Raw genomic sequence first — 16901 nt, 5'->3', positions numbered from 1 at the left:
AGTCCAATGAATTTTGAATTAGTTCTCAAAGCTCTTCAAGAGAAGTTTAGACTGAAGCCCTTTCATCGAATCAGTTTAATCAGTAAAAATAAAAACAATTGCATATTTAAGTTATAAGACCAAAAGTGAAAGAGATGTTCAGTCTGTAAGCACTGTTGTGCAGATAACAGAAATACATTTCACAGTAAAATTCCTGTCCAGGCCTCCCTGTAGTCCTGTGGGGTTTCCTCCAGTTTCCTCCCACATTCCAAAGACATATAAACTAGGTGGACTGGAGACTCCAGATCACCCACAGGTGTGGATCTGTCTTTACTCTGTGATGGTCTGGCGAGCTGTCAAAGGGTGTCTCCCTTCTTTCCACCCAGGGATGGGACAGATTCCAAACTCTCATACCTCTGGAAAGTGAAGTGGGTAAAGATAATGGACGGCTTCCACTAAGAAACCACATTAATAAGAAGTCTCTGATGTGCATTAGAACAGCTGCTATTGGTTTATTAGAAGTTGCTAAAGTCTACAAGAGGTGGTGATTGGATATTTTGATTCACGTGGTGTAAAATGACCTTTTTAAAATAGATCTGAAAAGTAAAGCCAATGGGGAAGTGCCGTAAGCCTGCATTCTTTCAAGTGGTCAGCAGAGGACGACTCCACTGGTAGGAAAAAGAAGTCTGGTCACATGTACGTCAATGAGAAAATTACCCTACTTCTTGCTTGATTTATTACCTCGGTAGAGGGATGAAGACATTTTCCCACTGGTTAATAAACTCGTGACTACACGAGACATTTTACAAGACTCTTACTAATTTAGCATAGCGTCAGTTCAGGCCGGACACAATGTCAAGCTCAGCTCACATCCCAGCTACATCAGCTGATCTCGAACAGCCCAATCAACTGATGGATCAGCTGACTGATGGAAGGGAGTCAGCTGATAGATCACATGATTCCTTTCTATGCAACCAATTGGCAAATCTCGTTCAGGGCGCCCTATTTAAACTGCTCTGGCCTGCCTACTGTTGCTGCTTTCTCTGCAAGCCAGAGGGAGGGGATCCTTACTGCTGCTCTCCCTGCCTTAGGCTTTCCATGTAGGCACGTGGAAGGGCAGAGAGGTGTGCTCTCCCTGCCTAAAGGCTTTCCAAGTAGGTGCATGGAAGAGGCTTTCTGTGCAGGCCTAGGAAAAGCAGAGAGGCCCCAGAACAGAGCCATGCCGCCAAATGTAGTACTGCAAATGAAAAGTGGTTGATTAAAGTGGTCCTGACTGAACTGCCACTTTGTGCTAGGACTCTGTGTCTGTTGCTGTATGGTTCAGACACTTTCATTTTATAATTGTAGCATCCTTGTCTGACTAGGTACTAATTTCAAAAAAGCAAAACCACAGAGGGCAGGTAATCAAATGGATGTATGCCCAAACGTTGTGTAACACTGGCAACACCAAATACAGCAGCAAGCCTACCTCAGTAAACATTTTCCTAATGAGTTGATAGTCCCAATCATTAGTTTCAAGTCTCCTTCAATACAGTGTAATGTTCATTTTGTAAATTGTGCTCCCATTTAGAGTAAAATCGACAAAGCAGGATATGCTTCAGGGCGTGGCTACCTTGTGATTGACAAATGACTACCATGGCAGTGCCCTTGGGTTCTCAGTCAGATCCACCGCTTCCTTCTCCAAAGCTCCACTTTCACGGTAAAATACGGTCACTTCTGGCTTCAAAATACCAAGAGAACCAAAATGCCGAACACAAGGCTTCAAAATGGGAGTCCACAAACAATCAAGTGATGTCACAGTGGCTATGTCCCCTTATTTTATAAAGTCCATGCTTTTTATAAAGCCAAATGAATAAACAAATATGGGTCTAAAAACATGTTCAGAGTCCTACTGAATAAAGCTCAAGGCTGCTCATTGACTTTGCAGCAATAAATCTCTTGAAGCTCTTTCAGATATATTTGTATCCAGATTAAAATAGATGTCTGTTTTCACAGAGGTAAAATAAGTTAAAATCCTCTGTTTGTCTCAGTATTGCAGTGCTTATTTGGCATGCGAGCAATGTCAGTCTCTAACCACGCAGACACCAGAGTGTCTATCAGTGACTGCCTGTCTTTTTGTGTGTGTGTGTGTGTGTGTGTGTGTGTGTGTTTTACTGCGCACATTCATGTTTGTGTGAGTATTTAGGATGTATCTTTTTAAGCTGGAATTGTCTGACAGTAATCCACTTTGGTTGTGTAAGCTTTCATCTTTAATTGAAGCATTATCCGTGTTTCTGCATCTTATCAGGCCATTGTCTGCCTCTCGATGCTTTGCTTTGGAATAATTAATTCCCTCATGGATGGTTTTCAGACCCCTGCAATAATAACATTACTGTAGAATACATTGAGAACACTTCAGAGTGCCCCTAAACCTCAATAACGTGATGCTACAGATGAGACACATAGAAGGGCAGGTTTGTTTCAGTGTGTTTATTTTTTTTTTGCTAGTGTCTCTTTACAATGTGACTTTCTTCAGACAAGAGGCCACTTGAACAGGATACACGGCTGCTGAAGAGCTGCGATGGGGTTGAACCTGCTGCTCTCTGCATAATTTTGTACACTTAATCTTCCTTTGTTGACTGACACGCCGTCTTCTGTGCCATTTCTTTGTCCCGCAGCTACCTGAAGCGTTTCAAGGTGATGAAAATCAAGGTCCTGCGTTCCTGGTGCAGACAGATCCTCAAAGGCCTTCACTTTCTGCACACCAGAGCCCCGCCCATTATTCACAGGGACCTGAAATGCGACAACATCTTCATCACGGGGCCCACGGGCTCGGTGAAGATAGGGGACCTGGGTTTAGCCACACTTAAGAGGGCTTCCTTTGCCAAGAGTGTCATAGGTAGGAAAAGCATGTACAGTGCACAGTCACCGAAGACGCAAATTACTTATCTCTTGCATGAACACACACCAGCCTTTCCTCAGACGTAAAGCTGTTTACCAGAATGAAATGTTTAGATCTGTGAAGGTGGAGAAAGTGAAACAACTGACATCATTTATGTGAGTTTGTCGTAACAATAAGCACTTGACATACACGTCCACACAGGCTGTCACGTATAACCGAACCTACACTCTACACACGCCTACTGTAGATTAATTTTACTGCTCCTAAAATGTCTGGTTGTAAAAGCAAACCGCAGGTATTTTGAAATGTGAAATACACACCATTCAGTCTGTTATTAAGCTGGGATTAAGCTGTCTGGAGATGTGATGGCTGCATACACACAGCAGAGAATACACCCCCAAACACACAGCCTGCACATAACACACACTTAAACTCAAGTTGAGTAAAAAGTGCCTGCTGCGCTCGCTATAATGACTTGGCTGCTTTTCAGTTGCATAGTCAACCACAGATATTCTGGTATTCGTATTCGCGCACAAGTACATTATTGTGCATATTCTCATGCACTCCAGGCGAGAATGATAGGCTTTGTAACTCTCACAGCTGCACTGTAGTAATTAGACAGACCTCAAGTATTTGGACACTTGCAGAAATCCACAAACACACACGCACATACGCATGAATGTGCACGAACACAACAAGACTAGTATGTGGTGCCAGTAAGTGAGTTTGTTATTTAAGATTTCCAGCTGTGTTTTGGGAATTTTTATGATTTAAGTCCTTGACTTACCATAAACCATTTTAGTATGTTACTTAAAGGGTCACCAGTGTTTTTCAACCTTGACCCTGTTTTCCATGTTTTGGTGTCTAAATGTCTAATTGGAGCAACAATTTTTGAAACAGGCTTCAATGTAATCACTCAGGGCATGTGTGCGCCGTCAGTTTATGAGGCTAAACGTGCTGTGTTTTTGCCACTGACAGGCTCTGATTATCATTTTAAGTGTCTGACAACGTTATGGAAAGGATCCTTACAGAGACAGACCTTTTTGTTAAAGAGTAAGATCCTTGTTGTTTTACCAGAAACAGCTGAAAGCATCAAAATCGCTATCGCCAAACCCACCCGACGTTAATAAACAGTAATTTTATAATCATAAAACACATTTCAAAGTCCTCAGAAACAAAATGAAACTCATAGAAGCCATCTTGCTTTGTCTTTCCACTGTTCCAACATTCACCAGCTCTGGTTTGATTTGAATTAACCTTGTCAGATTTGAAAAATGCGCTGGCTCTATACACGCTAAAATAACTGTTTAATGTGGAGTCCTGTTGGTAAGGCCATGGTGAATGTAGGGATGTTTCTGGTTAAACCAGGGGAAGGCAATCTGCGGCTCAGGAACTTTTGGGGCTGTACACATGCTGCGTTTTTTGTGCCTTCAAATTCATTGTTTTCAATGTAGACGCATGACAGGTGCGCTCAAACACCAGAGTGACGCCATCGTGGCACACACTAGTTCCCATTTTTCAGGGCGCGATGGCTGCACTTTGAGATAAACCGAGTTCAACCTTTTGAACGCAGCAGCGCACACCGCGAGTCATGTGACAAGGAACACCCAATCACAGCCGACAGATATTGCACATTCTCCAATTGTAACAATGTGTAGCCTACACACTGAATTAAAAATTGAAGTTTTAACATTTCCTCACCTAAAATATGCATCATATGTCTGTGGTCTGGCACCTTTCCCCTTTCCTCTAAATTTTTGCCAAAATCGAAACCAGTGACTAGTTTTGAGCCTCCCTAGCTAGGCTAGCAATGGCTTCCAAATCCATAAAAGTAAAATTCTCAGAGGAAAATACAGCATTTAATAGCACTTGGACAGATTTGTTTGCTGTCACTGCCGAGGCTGCAATGTTAAAGTACCAAATAATCATAAATATTTCACTGCAGAGTGCAATATGCAACATGCTTTACAATCTTGTGGTAGAACATGTTTTTAATGCTCATGTAGACTTATTTTTAAGGTCAGTAGGCTAATTTAGACTTAATACGCAGTGTTGCCAGAAGGCTCAAATATGGTTTGTGGCTCAAGGAAAATTAATTAGGGCCCGAGCAGGAGACCTGCGAGGTCCCTATTGTTTTTCTCCCGATTATTTATATATATATATATTTTTTTTCTTCCGCCCATATGATCGCATTTTTCACTGCCTGAACATACCCCAAAACTCACCAAACTTGGAATATATGTCACACCTGGCGAAAAATTTTCTAATCTATTGTCGTCCTGAATTTCCACGGTGGCGCTATTATTAAGGAAAGTGCGTTTTGGCTCATAACTCCCATATACTTTGTTGCACATTCAAAAACCTTATATCCACGCATTCAGTGAATTGTGCTGAATCTCGTGGTATAGGCCACGCCTATTTCCGCCTATAGTTTTTTTTTTTTTTTTCCGCAAATTCGCAAAATGTCACAATGATGACCACAAGGCGGCGCTCTTTAAATTGAAGTATTTTATATTTCAACATCGGTTGGGCGGATTAACACGAAACTTGGTAGAATTATTGTCAATGCCCTCCTGAGGACTGTAACTCGTACACCAAAAATGACCAGCAGGTGGCGCTATTTTCAATGCAAAAGCGTTTTTGGATAATAACTCCCACATAATATGTCGCACATTGTTAAACCTTCTATTTACGTGTTCTCTGAATTCAGCTGAATTGTGTGGTGTAAGCCACGCCCACTTTCGCGGTAACTTTCCAATCGCTAAATCGTGACAAATGAAAAACGTACTTTTTCGAACTCTTCCTAGGCGATTTGACTGATATGCACCAAACTTTGCATGTAGCATCTGTCAACCCTCCTGACAAAAAGTTATTAAAAGAATTTTGATCGTCCAAAAAACGGCCAAAATATAAAACAACAAATTCCTGCACATTGTTTTCAAAACAGACAGTCTTTCATACACTTTTGCTAATTGTGTTCCATGGCCCGATGAGGGTTTTATGCAAAATTTGGTGCAAATCGGCCAATAGGTGGCGCTCTGATGGCAGTCTAATTAGTGTGAATGGAAGTAAATTGGAAAATCTTCAAATCCTCTTCAAAACTCATGGACTTTCAACCTCTTCTTGTCCCTCATACTTTGAGCTAGAGACACCATGTCAACTTTTAAAGAGTCAGAAGACCTTGAACTATTGGGCATGTATTCAGCTTCTACTTTTTGGAAAAATACATACGTGGGTTGGGTGCCTACCTGTATACTGGAAATGTAAGTAAGAGATAACGTTTATTTTTTTATTTTTTACGCCGGATTTCCACTGGATGCGTGTCCGTTGCAGAACGGCAGCGCTGGTTATCCGCTGCACGCTCCGCCGTCCGTCAATACCCACCGGCTGCGTTTGCTGTGCGGTGCAGCTCCGCCGGAAGACATCTCGGTGCACTGCCATGATTAATATCTCCTCTTCCATGGTGTTCACGGGGTGAAATGACGTCTGAAAACCTCTGACCTGTTGACTTCAGGCCTGCCTCTGCCCATTATGTTGTTTTTAAGGTGTAGTGCAGGGAAATATGATCCGCCGTGAACACTATGTACTTTATTTTGAAAATTAACCGGATGTTTTATTGTGTTTCTGTGCACAACTTCCTGCCCCGTACGATCTGCTCTGTGCTGAATTGCTGCATTGTGCTCCGGCGTCCGGCAAAAATAGAAGTCCTGCGTATCTGTTGCGGAGGGCTCCGGAGTGCCTGAGCTGAGACGGAGCCGGAACGCAGCACAGCCGCAGCTGGTGGAAACACACACATTGACTAGAATGGAATCCTATCGGCTCCGCTGCCGTGCCGGAGCGCAGACGCAACCAACACGCATCTGGTGGAAATTGGCCTTTACAGCTGACAAGACTTCTAGGTGCACGCCCCCCGACGGCAGCATGCCCCGACGTGTGTGAACTGCAAGGGCCCGTTCATCGCTGCTTGCAGCTTTAATTTTTTTTAATCAGTAACACTGCTGAACCCTGGGTTGAACAAATAGGATGTTGCGCAACCAAAAAGGCCTCTTTTTGTAGGGATCCTCTCTATCATGTTGTCAGACACTTACATTAACAATCTGAGCCTGTCAATGGCAAAAAATAAGCACTTTTAAACATACCCCAAGTGGTAACATTGCAGCCTGTTTCACAGTTCACTTAGTCACAAAAATATGGGAGAATATTGTCCAGGTTAAAAGAATACCAAACTGACCCTTTAACCAACTGAGCCAGTGTTTTTTTTAGGTCTGACTGAGAGATCTAAAACTCCAGCACAATGCAACAGTTCACTGTTTTTCCTCTCCCTCTCACCAGGAACCCCAGAGTTTATGGCTCCAGAGATGTATGAGGAGAAGTACGATGAATCCGTTGACGTCTACGCCTTCGGGATGTGCATGCTGGAGATGGCAACCTCAGAGTACCCCTACTCTGAATGTCAAAATGCTGCCCAGATCTACAGGAGGGTTACTAGTGTAAGAGTGCATTTCCTCTACATTACAAGTATTTGTTTTGAACGCCTCCGCTGTGAATGACTGTGTTGTGACATTCATGTGTTGCATCTAACAGCCCTGTTTGTCTCTAATCTCCACCCTCCTCCGTGCGGCTCTCTCTGCCACTCCCTCCATACTTGTTTACTGACTGTATTAACAAGTTTGGCATGAGCTGCCGGAGATCCAGTCAGATGACTGTGTTTTTGCACTCATTAGTCTCTCGCTTGTTCTCTCTCTGCCAGCCTCTTTCTCCTGCAAATGTTAAAAGGAAAACAGTAGCACCATGGGAAGATTTGTTTTCCTTTAGCTGCATTTTTTTCTCCACCACTAGAGAGCAATACCAAGCAAGCTATTGCATATAAAGGCGAAACAAATTAAAGACCTGAAAACCCTCGAGGAATGTTGTTGTGTCCGTATTGAGCAAGACATTTAAACCCTGAAGCTCGTCTGAGAGAAAGTGAATGCAGAGAACTGTGAGACATGTATGAGGGAAATGCCATGAATGAAATATGACAGGAAGAACACTCCTGCATCACTTCATTCGATTTTAAATGCACTCGCTTTTCATTCACTTTCAGTTTTGTAACATTTTCAAGCTTTGCATTAAATGTAGATGACAGTTGGCTGGAAACAAAAAAAAAAAAAAAAGGAAAAAACGAGACAGAGACCAAAACACAGACGGAGAGCGGACAACAGATGCAATCAGAGGCTGTTTTAAGTTGAGTGCTGCTGAGGTCATCACCCCAACACACACACACACACACACACACACACACACACGCACACACACACACACACACACACACACAGGCAGATGAGAGCTGTCTCCCTCCTTTCCTCACGGGACTGAGTTCAGCTTTGTGGAGGCTGACAGTGATGTTAATGGACCAGAGGAATTTACTAGAAATCTCTCTTTCTCTTCATCCCTCTCTGTCCTCCTCCTCTAGTGCCTCCATTATCGCTCTCTGCTTCTATCTGTCTCAACACATCTTTTATTTTAGCTTAATTGGAAACATAAAACAATTCCTACGTTGCCGAAGCATCAGTGCAAATCAGAAAGGGTGCTCAAGCATATGTGTGCGCACTTTTACAAACATAAATCAGTACTTTTCTTTGCAAAAACTACCACTGTTATCCCTTAGTATTTGTCTGGTACAGGAATGCAGTGCTGTTTGTCGTTTTTGGATGAGTGCAACATCCCCCTCAGCTAAAACAAGTGCTTCTGTTACAGCTCTAACATTAAACTTTAATGGTAACTTTAGACACACACTCACAGCAGTTTCCTTAAATGTGTGTACCAAAAATAAAAACTGATGTGTTCCATTTTCTGTTGCACTTACAGTATTTGTGATAATTATAGCCAGATAAAGCCTGCAAGAGTACTCGTGACTTGTCCAGCTACAGGGTCCGGATTTCTCCTTAGTCATTAGTTCAAGGTCCACACAGTGTAATACATTAAAGGAGAAGTCCGGTATTTTGCACTTTGAGCCCCATTTCTGGGTTGTTTATGATGAAATAGAGTGGCTAAGACCAAAATTTTGACCATTGCTCCTTTTCGGAGAATTTGGCTTTCCCCTCCCTGGCTTAACAGTGCTGCCAATGGCCATGTGTGAACCTGTCCTAAAACCACCCTAAATGTTCATGAAACTCACCGAGTGGTCAGTGGTGTTCGTTGATGTTCTGACATAAAAATTGTAGCAAACTGTGGTTTCCGTGATGATTTATTTGACAGTTTGTGTAATCCATTGGTTTTCTATCAAAGCCTCATTGTCCGTTGGTAGTAATGCTCACCGGAAACGGAAAGGGGGTTGTTTACGACAAGGTTGTAGTCATTGTAGTCTTTTAGCTCAGCGAAAGTGCCAGCTCGACACTGCTGTGTGCACTCCTGGAGGAAGAACGAGAACGAATGTAAAAGTTAGTTTAAACAACTGCACAATGGATTACTCGCTTGTAAACAACCTTCGCAGTACGATGCCTTTGATCACAACACCAACCTTCTTCTTCTGCTTCTTTTCTTTGTCCCATCACATTGCAATGGTTTCCTGCCAGTTGGCAACACCCACATAAAGGAGCATTATCGCCATCATGTGGGCTGGAGTGTATAACGTCTCAGGGTCAAACAAACAATCAAGCGGAAGTTTACACACGGGTGTGAGGCAGCTGAAAAAATAGTTCCACAACTGAGATGAATAGCGAAACCACGGATGGAAACCACAGTTTGCTACAATTTTTATGTCAGAACATCAACGAACACCACTGACCACTCTTTGAAAACAAACATTTAAGGTGGTTTTAGGACAGGTTCACACATGGCCATAGGCAGCACTGTTAAGCCAGGCAGGGGCAAACCAAATCTCAGAAAATGAGCAATTGTCACTATTTTGGTCTTAGCCACTCTATTGCATCATAAACAACCCAGAAATGGGGCTCAAAGTGCAAAATACCGGACTTCTCCTTTAAGTGTCATACTTGTGTTTGGCCATGATGTCAAGCTAGTTTGCTGTCTCTCTTAAGTAGCTGTCAGATAGTCACTCATTCTACAGGAGAAAATAGCACTTCAAAATAAAAGCTCTGTACTGGAAATGTACTGTACCTAAAAAAATAAAGTGTGTTTTTTTTTTTTTTTTCCTTTTTTGCCAACTTGACACGTTTGGGAACCACTGATTTAAATGTTTGTGGTTACTTGTACATGCTTTAATTTATCTTTAGATGTTCAGTTCAGCAATGGAATTTATCAGGGCTGCCCCCTGAAAGTTGAAGATCTGAGTCATAAGTCGTAGACCCCTCAGTCGACTGAAATACTGAAGTGAAGGTTTATTTTTGTCTTCTTTTTGTCAGTCACTGGACAGTATGCTTCTGGGCATATTTTGGTCCCCAGGTTTAGCAGCAGAGTGAGCACTCTTTGCTTTCATGTTGTTCTTTGATAGAGGTAGCTGGGGATTCAGAACCAGGGTGTCAGCCGATATACATGGGGCACAGAAGTGCGGCTTCTGTGTGGTCACACTGCCATTATTTCCCATGTATTTTGGTTGTTAGAAGTGGTGAAGCTCACATTAATATGTTAATATGATACAGTCTCTGGCTTTTGTTTGATGTCTAGTGTTAGGCGACAGTGGCTCAGGAGGTGGAGCAGGTCGTCCACCAATCGGAGGGCCGGCGGTTCTATCCTTGGCTCCTTCAGTTCACATGTCGAAGTGTCCTTGAGCATGATACTGAACCCCAAATTGCTCCCAATGGCTGTTCCATCAGCGTATGAATGTGTGTGTGAATGGGTGAATGTGACTCCAGTGTTTCCCACAGGATTTTGGGAAACTGTGGGGGGGGGGGGGGGGGTAATGTTATTACTATCCTAAAACATTCTCCAGGTCCTCTGAAACTCTGCAGGACTTATTTCCACCCTGCCCAGCAGCAGTACTGTGGCGAACGGTCCCTAACTGCGGGGAGAATGGAGCAGGCTTCCCCGGAGGTCCGCCGCTTTTCCCGGTCCCTCTTCTCCACACTCTGGGCTCTAGTTTCACAGACCGGGCGAGGCGGGGGCGCAGCGCACCTGCGCTTCGCCAACTGGGTGTGGCCAGGCGGATTTTGCAAGTTTGGCACACCGTGCGCGCTGGCGCAGCTACTCGTCTGTCCCACCTCCGTCCCTCCTACCTGCGCAAGTCGGAAAGAGGGAGGAGAGAAGGCGTGGAGTGGGTTTTACACACATCACACCAATCAAATGAGCCCCTCTCCTCGCCCTTAAATGCACCGCGCGAAGGCGTAATGAGAGTTTACTCAATTCGCCATGGCAGAAGAGAGCAGCAGTGTCAGACGGCCAAACTTCTCCCAGGAGGAAACTGATGTTTTGGTCCCGGAGGTCTGCTCGCAGTGTACGAATATACGGAACTGCGAGCAGACCTCCACGGGCTGATGATGCAAAGGTAGCCTGGGAGGAGGTCACCACAATTGTAAATCAATGATGCGTTTCTCTCTCTCTTTCTCTCTCGCAGTCTCACTCTGTTTCTTTTCTTTTGGCTTTTCTAAGATGATGATGGCTTTTCTATCTGATGCTGTGGCTGCTTGTGGTTGGCTGAGAGGGATGTGAACTCATTAGTTTGCAGCTGTTTAATCAAATCAGGTTGGGTTTCCATTACGCGTGCCAAACGTGCCAAACGTGCCAATCCCCTTTGATCTGACATCAGATGTGACGGGACAGTCGATATAGAGATACATTTATGTGCTGATTGCAGATAGTTGCATTGAATAGTGATTTTGCGGCTATTTATTGCATCGTTAATGTGCCTGACATTCTGGAAACCTGCCTGTGAGGTTGTGGTGACGTGTGCGCACTGTCCGCCGGTCAGCCAAACTTCGGCTTACACCGGCTGCGCTCCGCCTGCGCTGACAGTAGACCTGGTTTCAGATGGCGAGCTTTTAGCGCACCTTTCGGCGAAGCCTTTTGGCACGAAACTGTCAGTGCGCCAAGCTGGATCTGTCGACACCTCCCCCTGCTGCGCCACCACACCCATCTCAGTGCACCTCGGTCTGCCAAACTACCAAACTGAGCGCGCCTTGGGTTGCGCTGCTCGAAACTAGCTCTGCGCGGGGTTCGCCACCCTGTGCTGCGCCGGGAAACTAGAGCCCTTTGACTTATTTCCACCCAGCCGACAGTGGGACTTATATTCATTGTGCCGACTGTGGCTTGGAAAACCGCCCATAACCGTGTCACACGGGGAAGAGGGAAGAGGGAAGGTGGCTGGAGTTCCTCCAACATTTGTGGTTAGATTATCATATTTTTTTATTGCCAAAAATATAGGCTGCTTCGGCTGATTTTTTTTTATGCGCACATGTGCCCCTAAATATTTTTTACAGTTTGCACACACCTATTTTTAGTCGAGTGAACGCTCCCACTGTGGAGCGCTGGATCTGACAGCCTGAGCACATCGGCACAAAACGCTACGGCGTTCGAGATATTATTTATATCATGAGAAGTCAATACTTTCGGCAGCCTAAATCTTTTATTTAGAAACTATGGCGGGTCAAATTAAACTATGGCGGACCGCCATAGTTTTGTTAATTAATGGGAAACACTGGACTCGTAGTGTAAAAAGCGCTTTGAGTGGTCGGAAGATTAGAAAGGCGCTATACAAGACCAGTCCATTTACCATTTGCCAAAAAATATTGAATATTTCCAATCTGTCATTAGCATAGTTAGCCTGCATTAGCTCAGAAGGCTAACTTGTCTTGTTTACTACATTTCATGAATGTCACTGTCACCCTGAGTGTCCTGCTGACCTCCGTTCAAACTCTCAAACTCTACATGGGAAAAAAGGATTGTATAATAATTGTAATGAACAGCCACGTCCGATTTGACTGACATAATTCTGAGTCAGGGACAGCCCTGGAATTGATCAAATCCTTTCGGTGCCCGTCCATACTATCTGACCGACATATTTAAATTGAAAGGATTGGGGTTAGGATTGCTTCCCTGCTTCTGAACACCACTGTGAGAGAAGAGAATCCATCTTTCTGTCTTCTGTCATCCTCTGAATCTCTGAGTTTAATTAAAGAAGCTTCATGCACAGAATATTTCAATCCATATGTCCCACTGTCCCTCTTGCCTCCCCCCTGACCTTTCCTTCCCTGTCTCTATTCCCTCCTCTCACTCCCACAAGATTGAAATCACACCCTTACTTTGAAGGAACCATATTCGATTACCATTGTAACCACAGCCTCTGTTTGTGTGTATGTATTTGAGTCATAATCAAATAGCAGTAATCTCGTACATCTGAGAGTTGTCACGCTTTCCAGATCTTTTAATCCAGTCAGCCAGATACTGAGTCAAAACAACCAACTTCAGTTGTCCCTATTTGTTATTGTCACACACACCACACACAACCTTGTGACAACCCCAGGGTGCCCTAGTCACCTGCTTCCTTTCATTTCACTGCCTAATCCGTCCTTACAGCTTCCCACCCTCTGTTTCTCACAAAGCTAGAGACCTCAGTTAACCCCCAATGTGTCGAAACTGCAACGTTAGAAAATAATGCAGTAAATGTGAATTTAAATACTTTTCTTAATCACATACAAACTCTGTTGGGTTATGATGTCCACTGCAGCATAAAGGCTTACTGCCTGATGATGTGTTCACACTAGAAGCGACACAGCAACAGCGTGACCAGCTACATTATCGCAGAGTGGCTGTTGAAGTGTTGCTCAAGTGCTCGTTGATGTAGCTACATTGTCATGGGCTTGCATGTGTCTACTACATGTAACAAAGCCACACGAATCATTGCCATCTAAAATTTGTATTTGGTCAAAAATACATCACGCTTTCATCAATGTCTGAGCACCATTGTACCGTCACATTTTAAGGCCCCATTGTTTCCCTGTGTGCACCGCAATACACAGAAAGCTAACACATCATCAGTAATAGGAGCACTGAAAAAAGTTGAGGCCAGCTTAAGTTTGACATGTAGCACGACGAACCAATCACGCAGCAACAAGTACAGGGCATCAGTTTGTAGCTTCACGTCACAGGCTTCCATTGAAAATGACCTCTAGCCTATTGCCATGTCGCTTGTAGTGTGAACACAGCAGTTTATTGATGGTCTAATAAGCTTAATAACACAGTTACCAGCTCCTCTGACAGGTCACTGACACATTATGCATTTTGATCAAGTGTTTTTCAGGGACATTTGGTAGTAAGTTCTGCTTCTTTGGTCTATTGTGCTGTGTCTTAATATTGCCTTGGTATTTTCTTTTCATCTTGATCATCTCTGTGTTGATTTAACCTCCCGAGACCCTGTGTCATCACATTTTGGGTTTACTTGACCTTACACTTCATTCTACTTAACTTAGACCGGTTGTCAGTCTGATCAACCTGATCACATTTAATGGTTGAAACTTGTTTATTTATTATTGATAACGCTTGTAGTTTGATATGGCAACAAATTTGACCAATTTTAGCAACAGTAACAAGATAAGACACTGATAATTCGGAAGTACTCGTTTGAAGACACTGGGACTTTATTACCGTCTCGTTTAAGGACATTGGGACTTAATTATCGTTGACAATGTTAGATTTTTTTTTATGCTTATCAGGTCCTACTGATCCTAAATATCTAGGAGACATTAAAACTGCATACCAAACGAAAGTTAAGGTCTCAGGAGGATAAGGCTCTTGCGTTGTCACCAACTGATTCTCAGTTTGACAAAGTGGTGTTTGGTTGCAGGATAATGATGTACTTCAAAGAAAGAAAAGAAAAAAAAAATTACAAAATTCTATTCATCTTTATTTTCCAGATGTTATTCTAATCTTATTTTTGAGAAATATTGGATCATTTTGATTCTCCAGGTAGTAGTAGTAGTAGTAGTAGTAAAACTGGGCAATAACACACTGTGGTTGTGCAGGTCATAACCCATTAACATATGGAGCCAGTTACAATGGGTCACAAGACATTGCAAAGTTGCACACTTTAAACAGGTCACATGCTGAATAGGTTTGGAATGGGCCTTGGATTGGCGAAGGGAAAGTACGCCTCAATGACCATTTTTACTACGCATATTTTTTTCACATCAATATTTCACACTTTTCCACTTCCTTTTTAATTTTGTATAACTGTGAGGCGGGGCCCTCTGAGAGCTCATCGGTTGCAGGGACTTATTTATGACACCTTGACGTACAATGTTGTTTACACACTTCATGGTTCTTCTCCTTCTGGAACATTCCTGACCTCCAATCAGCCCTGTTAAACTGAAATCTCGCCGTCTCTCTCTCCTTCATCCTCCCTTCTTCTGTCAGGCTTAATAACATTACTTTCTCCATCAGTCCTAACTTTGTTTGGCCCTGGAATCACAGGAGTGTGTGTGTGTGTGTGTGTGTGTGTGTGTGTGTGTGTGTGTGTGTGTGTGTGTGTGTGTGTGTGGGAGAGAGAGAGGGATGGGGGGTTGTTGCGCAATGGTGTACTGGGGGGTTTCAGGAGAGAAACTGGCCAAGAAAGTAAAGAAAGAAAGAAAGGAGGAGGGGAAGACGGAGCTGGACGTAGGTGGCCGTTAGCTGGCATGAACAGGTTGAGATAAACTGTCGGTCAGTCTTTCTGTCTCTTGTGACAAACCGTCAGTTAGCCCATTAGTTAACATCCATCAGTCATACAGGTCTCTAGTGTATTTGTCAGTACTTCTAGGTAAGTTACACCTTTATTTGTCAAATCTTTTACTTGTCTGCCTGTCACTTTTTTGGCTCTCTTGTCATGAGTGTTATGAGAGTTTTACGTTCATCTTTATGAGATGAATGGGTGTATTATGTACGATGTAATAAGTTTTGGACTGTGTTAATAACTTGAATGTCTCATTGATTATTCCTCCAGCCTTTTGTGTTTGTGATATCTGCATTCAAGTGGGCTCTGTTCAGCTAGATTTTACACACAACAAGCAAATGCATTTAATTAATTACAGAGAGTTTGTTGACATATTATACGCTGAAGCTTCGTCTATGCAGGCGGATACAGATGGAGAGATTTTCTGGAGCATGTAATTTTATTTTGCTACCTTTTTATTAATTCAGGATTGAGCTTCAGTTGCCCTCTTGTTCAGCTTTGCCTCAGTCTCTATTTTGTTCCTCCATTGTTTGAATGAATGGGCCGGTCATTAAGATGCCTTCTGGTCGGCTGTGTAGCCACACTTCTGAATGGTGTACCTAAAAATCTGACGGGCCTTTAGAGGTTCTGTCTTCTTAGTAAGTGCCAAAAAAAGACCATCTTTACCTCTTATCATGAAGCTCTAACACCCTGCTTTGCATTTAGCTACATAATGCTAACATCATATGTTCTCTTATAGCTGTTTTCTTTTCTGTTTGCATTTCCAGTGTTGCCTTTTCTAATATTTCCCCTCAGAAGTGCCTTTTCTTAGTGCCAAACTCCAGAATGGGTCCCTGCTGATGCCTTGTTATTAGTGTTATCCATCAGCGTGGGCTCTAGTGTTCTTAATTGGCCCTGAACAGCTGTGATTCATTATGTATTCCTGAGAGGATATCTGGGTTTATGCGGGAATTAACCCTCGGCAGTCTCACTCACTTGCAGGACCTCTGTCTGTCCAGTGTTCAGCCTTCATTCAGCATTGTTACGGCAAACTGCTCTATTTGCATGGCTCATCAATTTGAAGTACAGAATGGGTATTTCACAGACACAGTTCTGTTTAATTTGATTAGGACCAGTTAATCCTGCAGTAAGTAATAGGAACTTGGCAGTTAAAGCTGGAGTAGGCAGTTTTCTGGAAAAGGCATAAGAAGAATTTGAAAATACACCCTCCTCCTGTAGCTCTCCCCAATCTGTCCTAAGCCCCTCCCACCAGAGACGAGTCAGTGAGAATTACCGTCCTGTTTTCTTTGCAGATTTGAAAAGCCCTTCAAGATTTCACAGTGTGATACTAGCTAGCAACATAAACATAAACTGGAATTAGTTGCAACTGTGAGCCTTTTGTTTCAGTTAGCATAAGGCTAAATTATTAAAAACATTTTCTCTCCATCTCTGAAACGCTATATCATATTTCGTTGCAGA

The 16901-nt window shown here is 43.2% G+C and overlaps 1 protein-coding gene across 13 annotated transcripts in view; it reads left to right on the top strand.

The window, feature by feature from the left end:
* Positions 1–16901, top strand: part of wnk1b (WNK lysine deficient protein kinase 1b) — a 151169-nt gene that overhangs the window by 74703 nt on the left and 59565 nt on the right. For all 13 annotated transcript variants that reach the window (XR_013490400.1, XM_078165230.1, XM_078165231.1 and 10 more), the window contains exons 4-5: positions 2637–2857; positions 7193–7350. Coding sequence is in view for 12 of the 13 variants with exons in the window: in XM_078165230.1 (XP_078021356.1) it covers positions 2637–2857; positions 7193–7350 (379 nt within the window). In the remaining variant the exon portion in view is untranslated. The remainder of the gene's footprint in view (positions 1–2636; positions 2858–7192; positions 7351–16901) is intronic.

The sequence above is a fragment of the Epinephelus lanceolatus genome, chromosome 23, assembly GCF_041903045.1.
Source record: "Epinephelus lanceolatus isolate andai-2023 chromosome 23, ASM4190304v1, whole genome shotgun sequence".
Classification (NCBI taxonomy): domain Eukaryota; kingdom Metazoa; phylum Chordata; class Actinopteri; order Perciformes; family Serranidae; genus Epinephelus; species Epinephelus lanceolatus.
The sequence above is the reverse complement of the archived record's forward strand: the minus strand, read 5'-3'. Positions and strand labels throughout refer to the sequence as shown.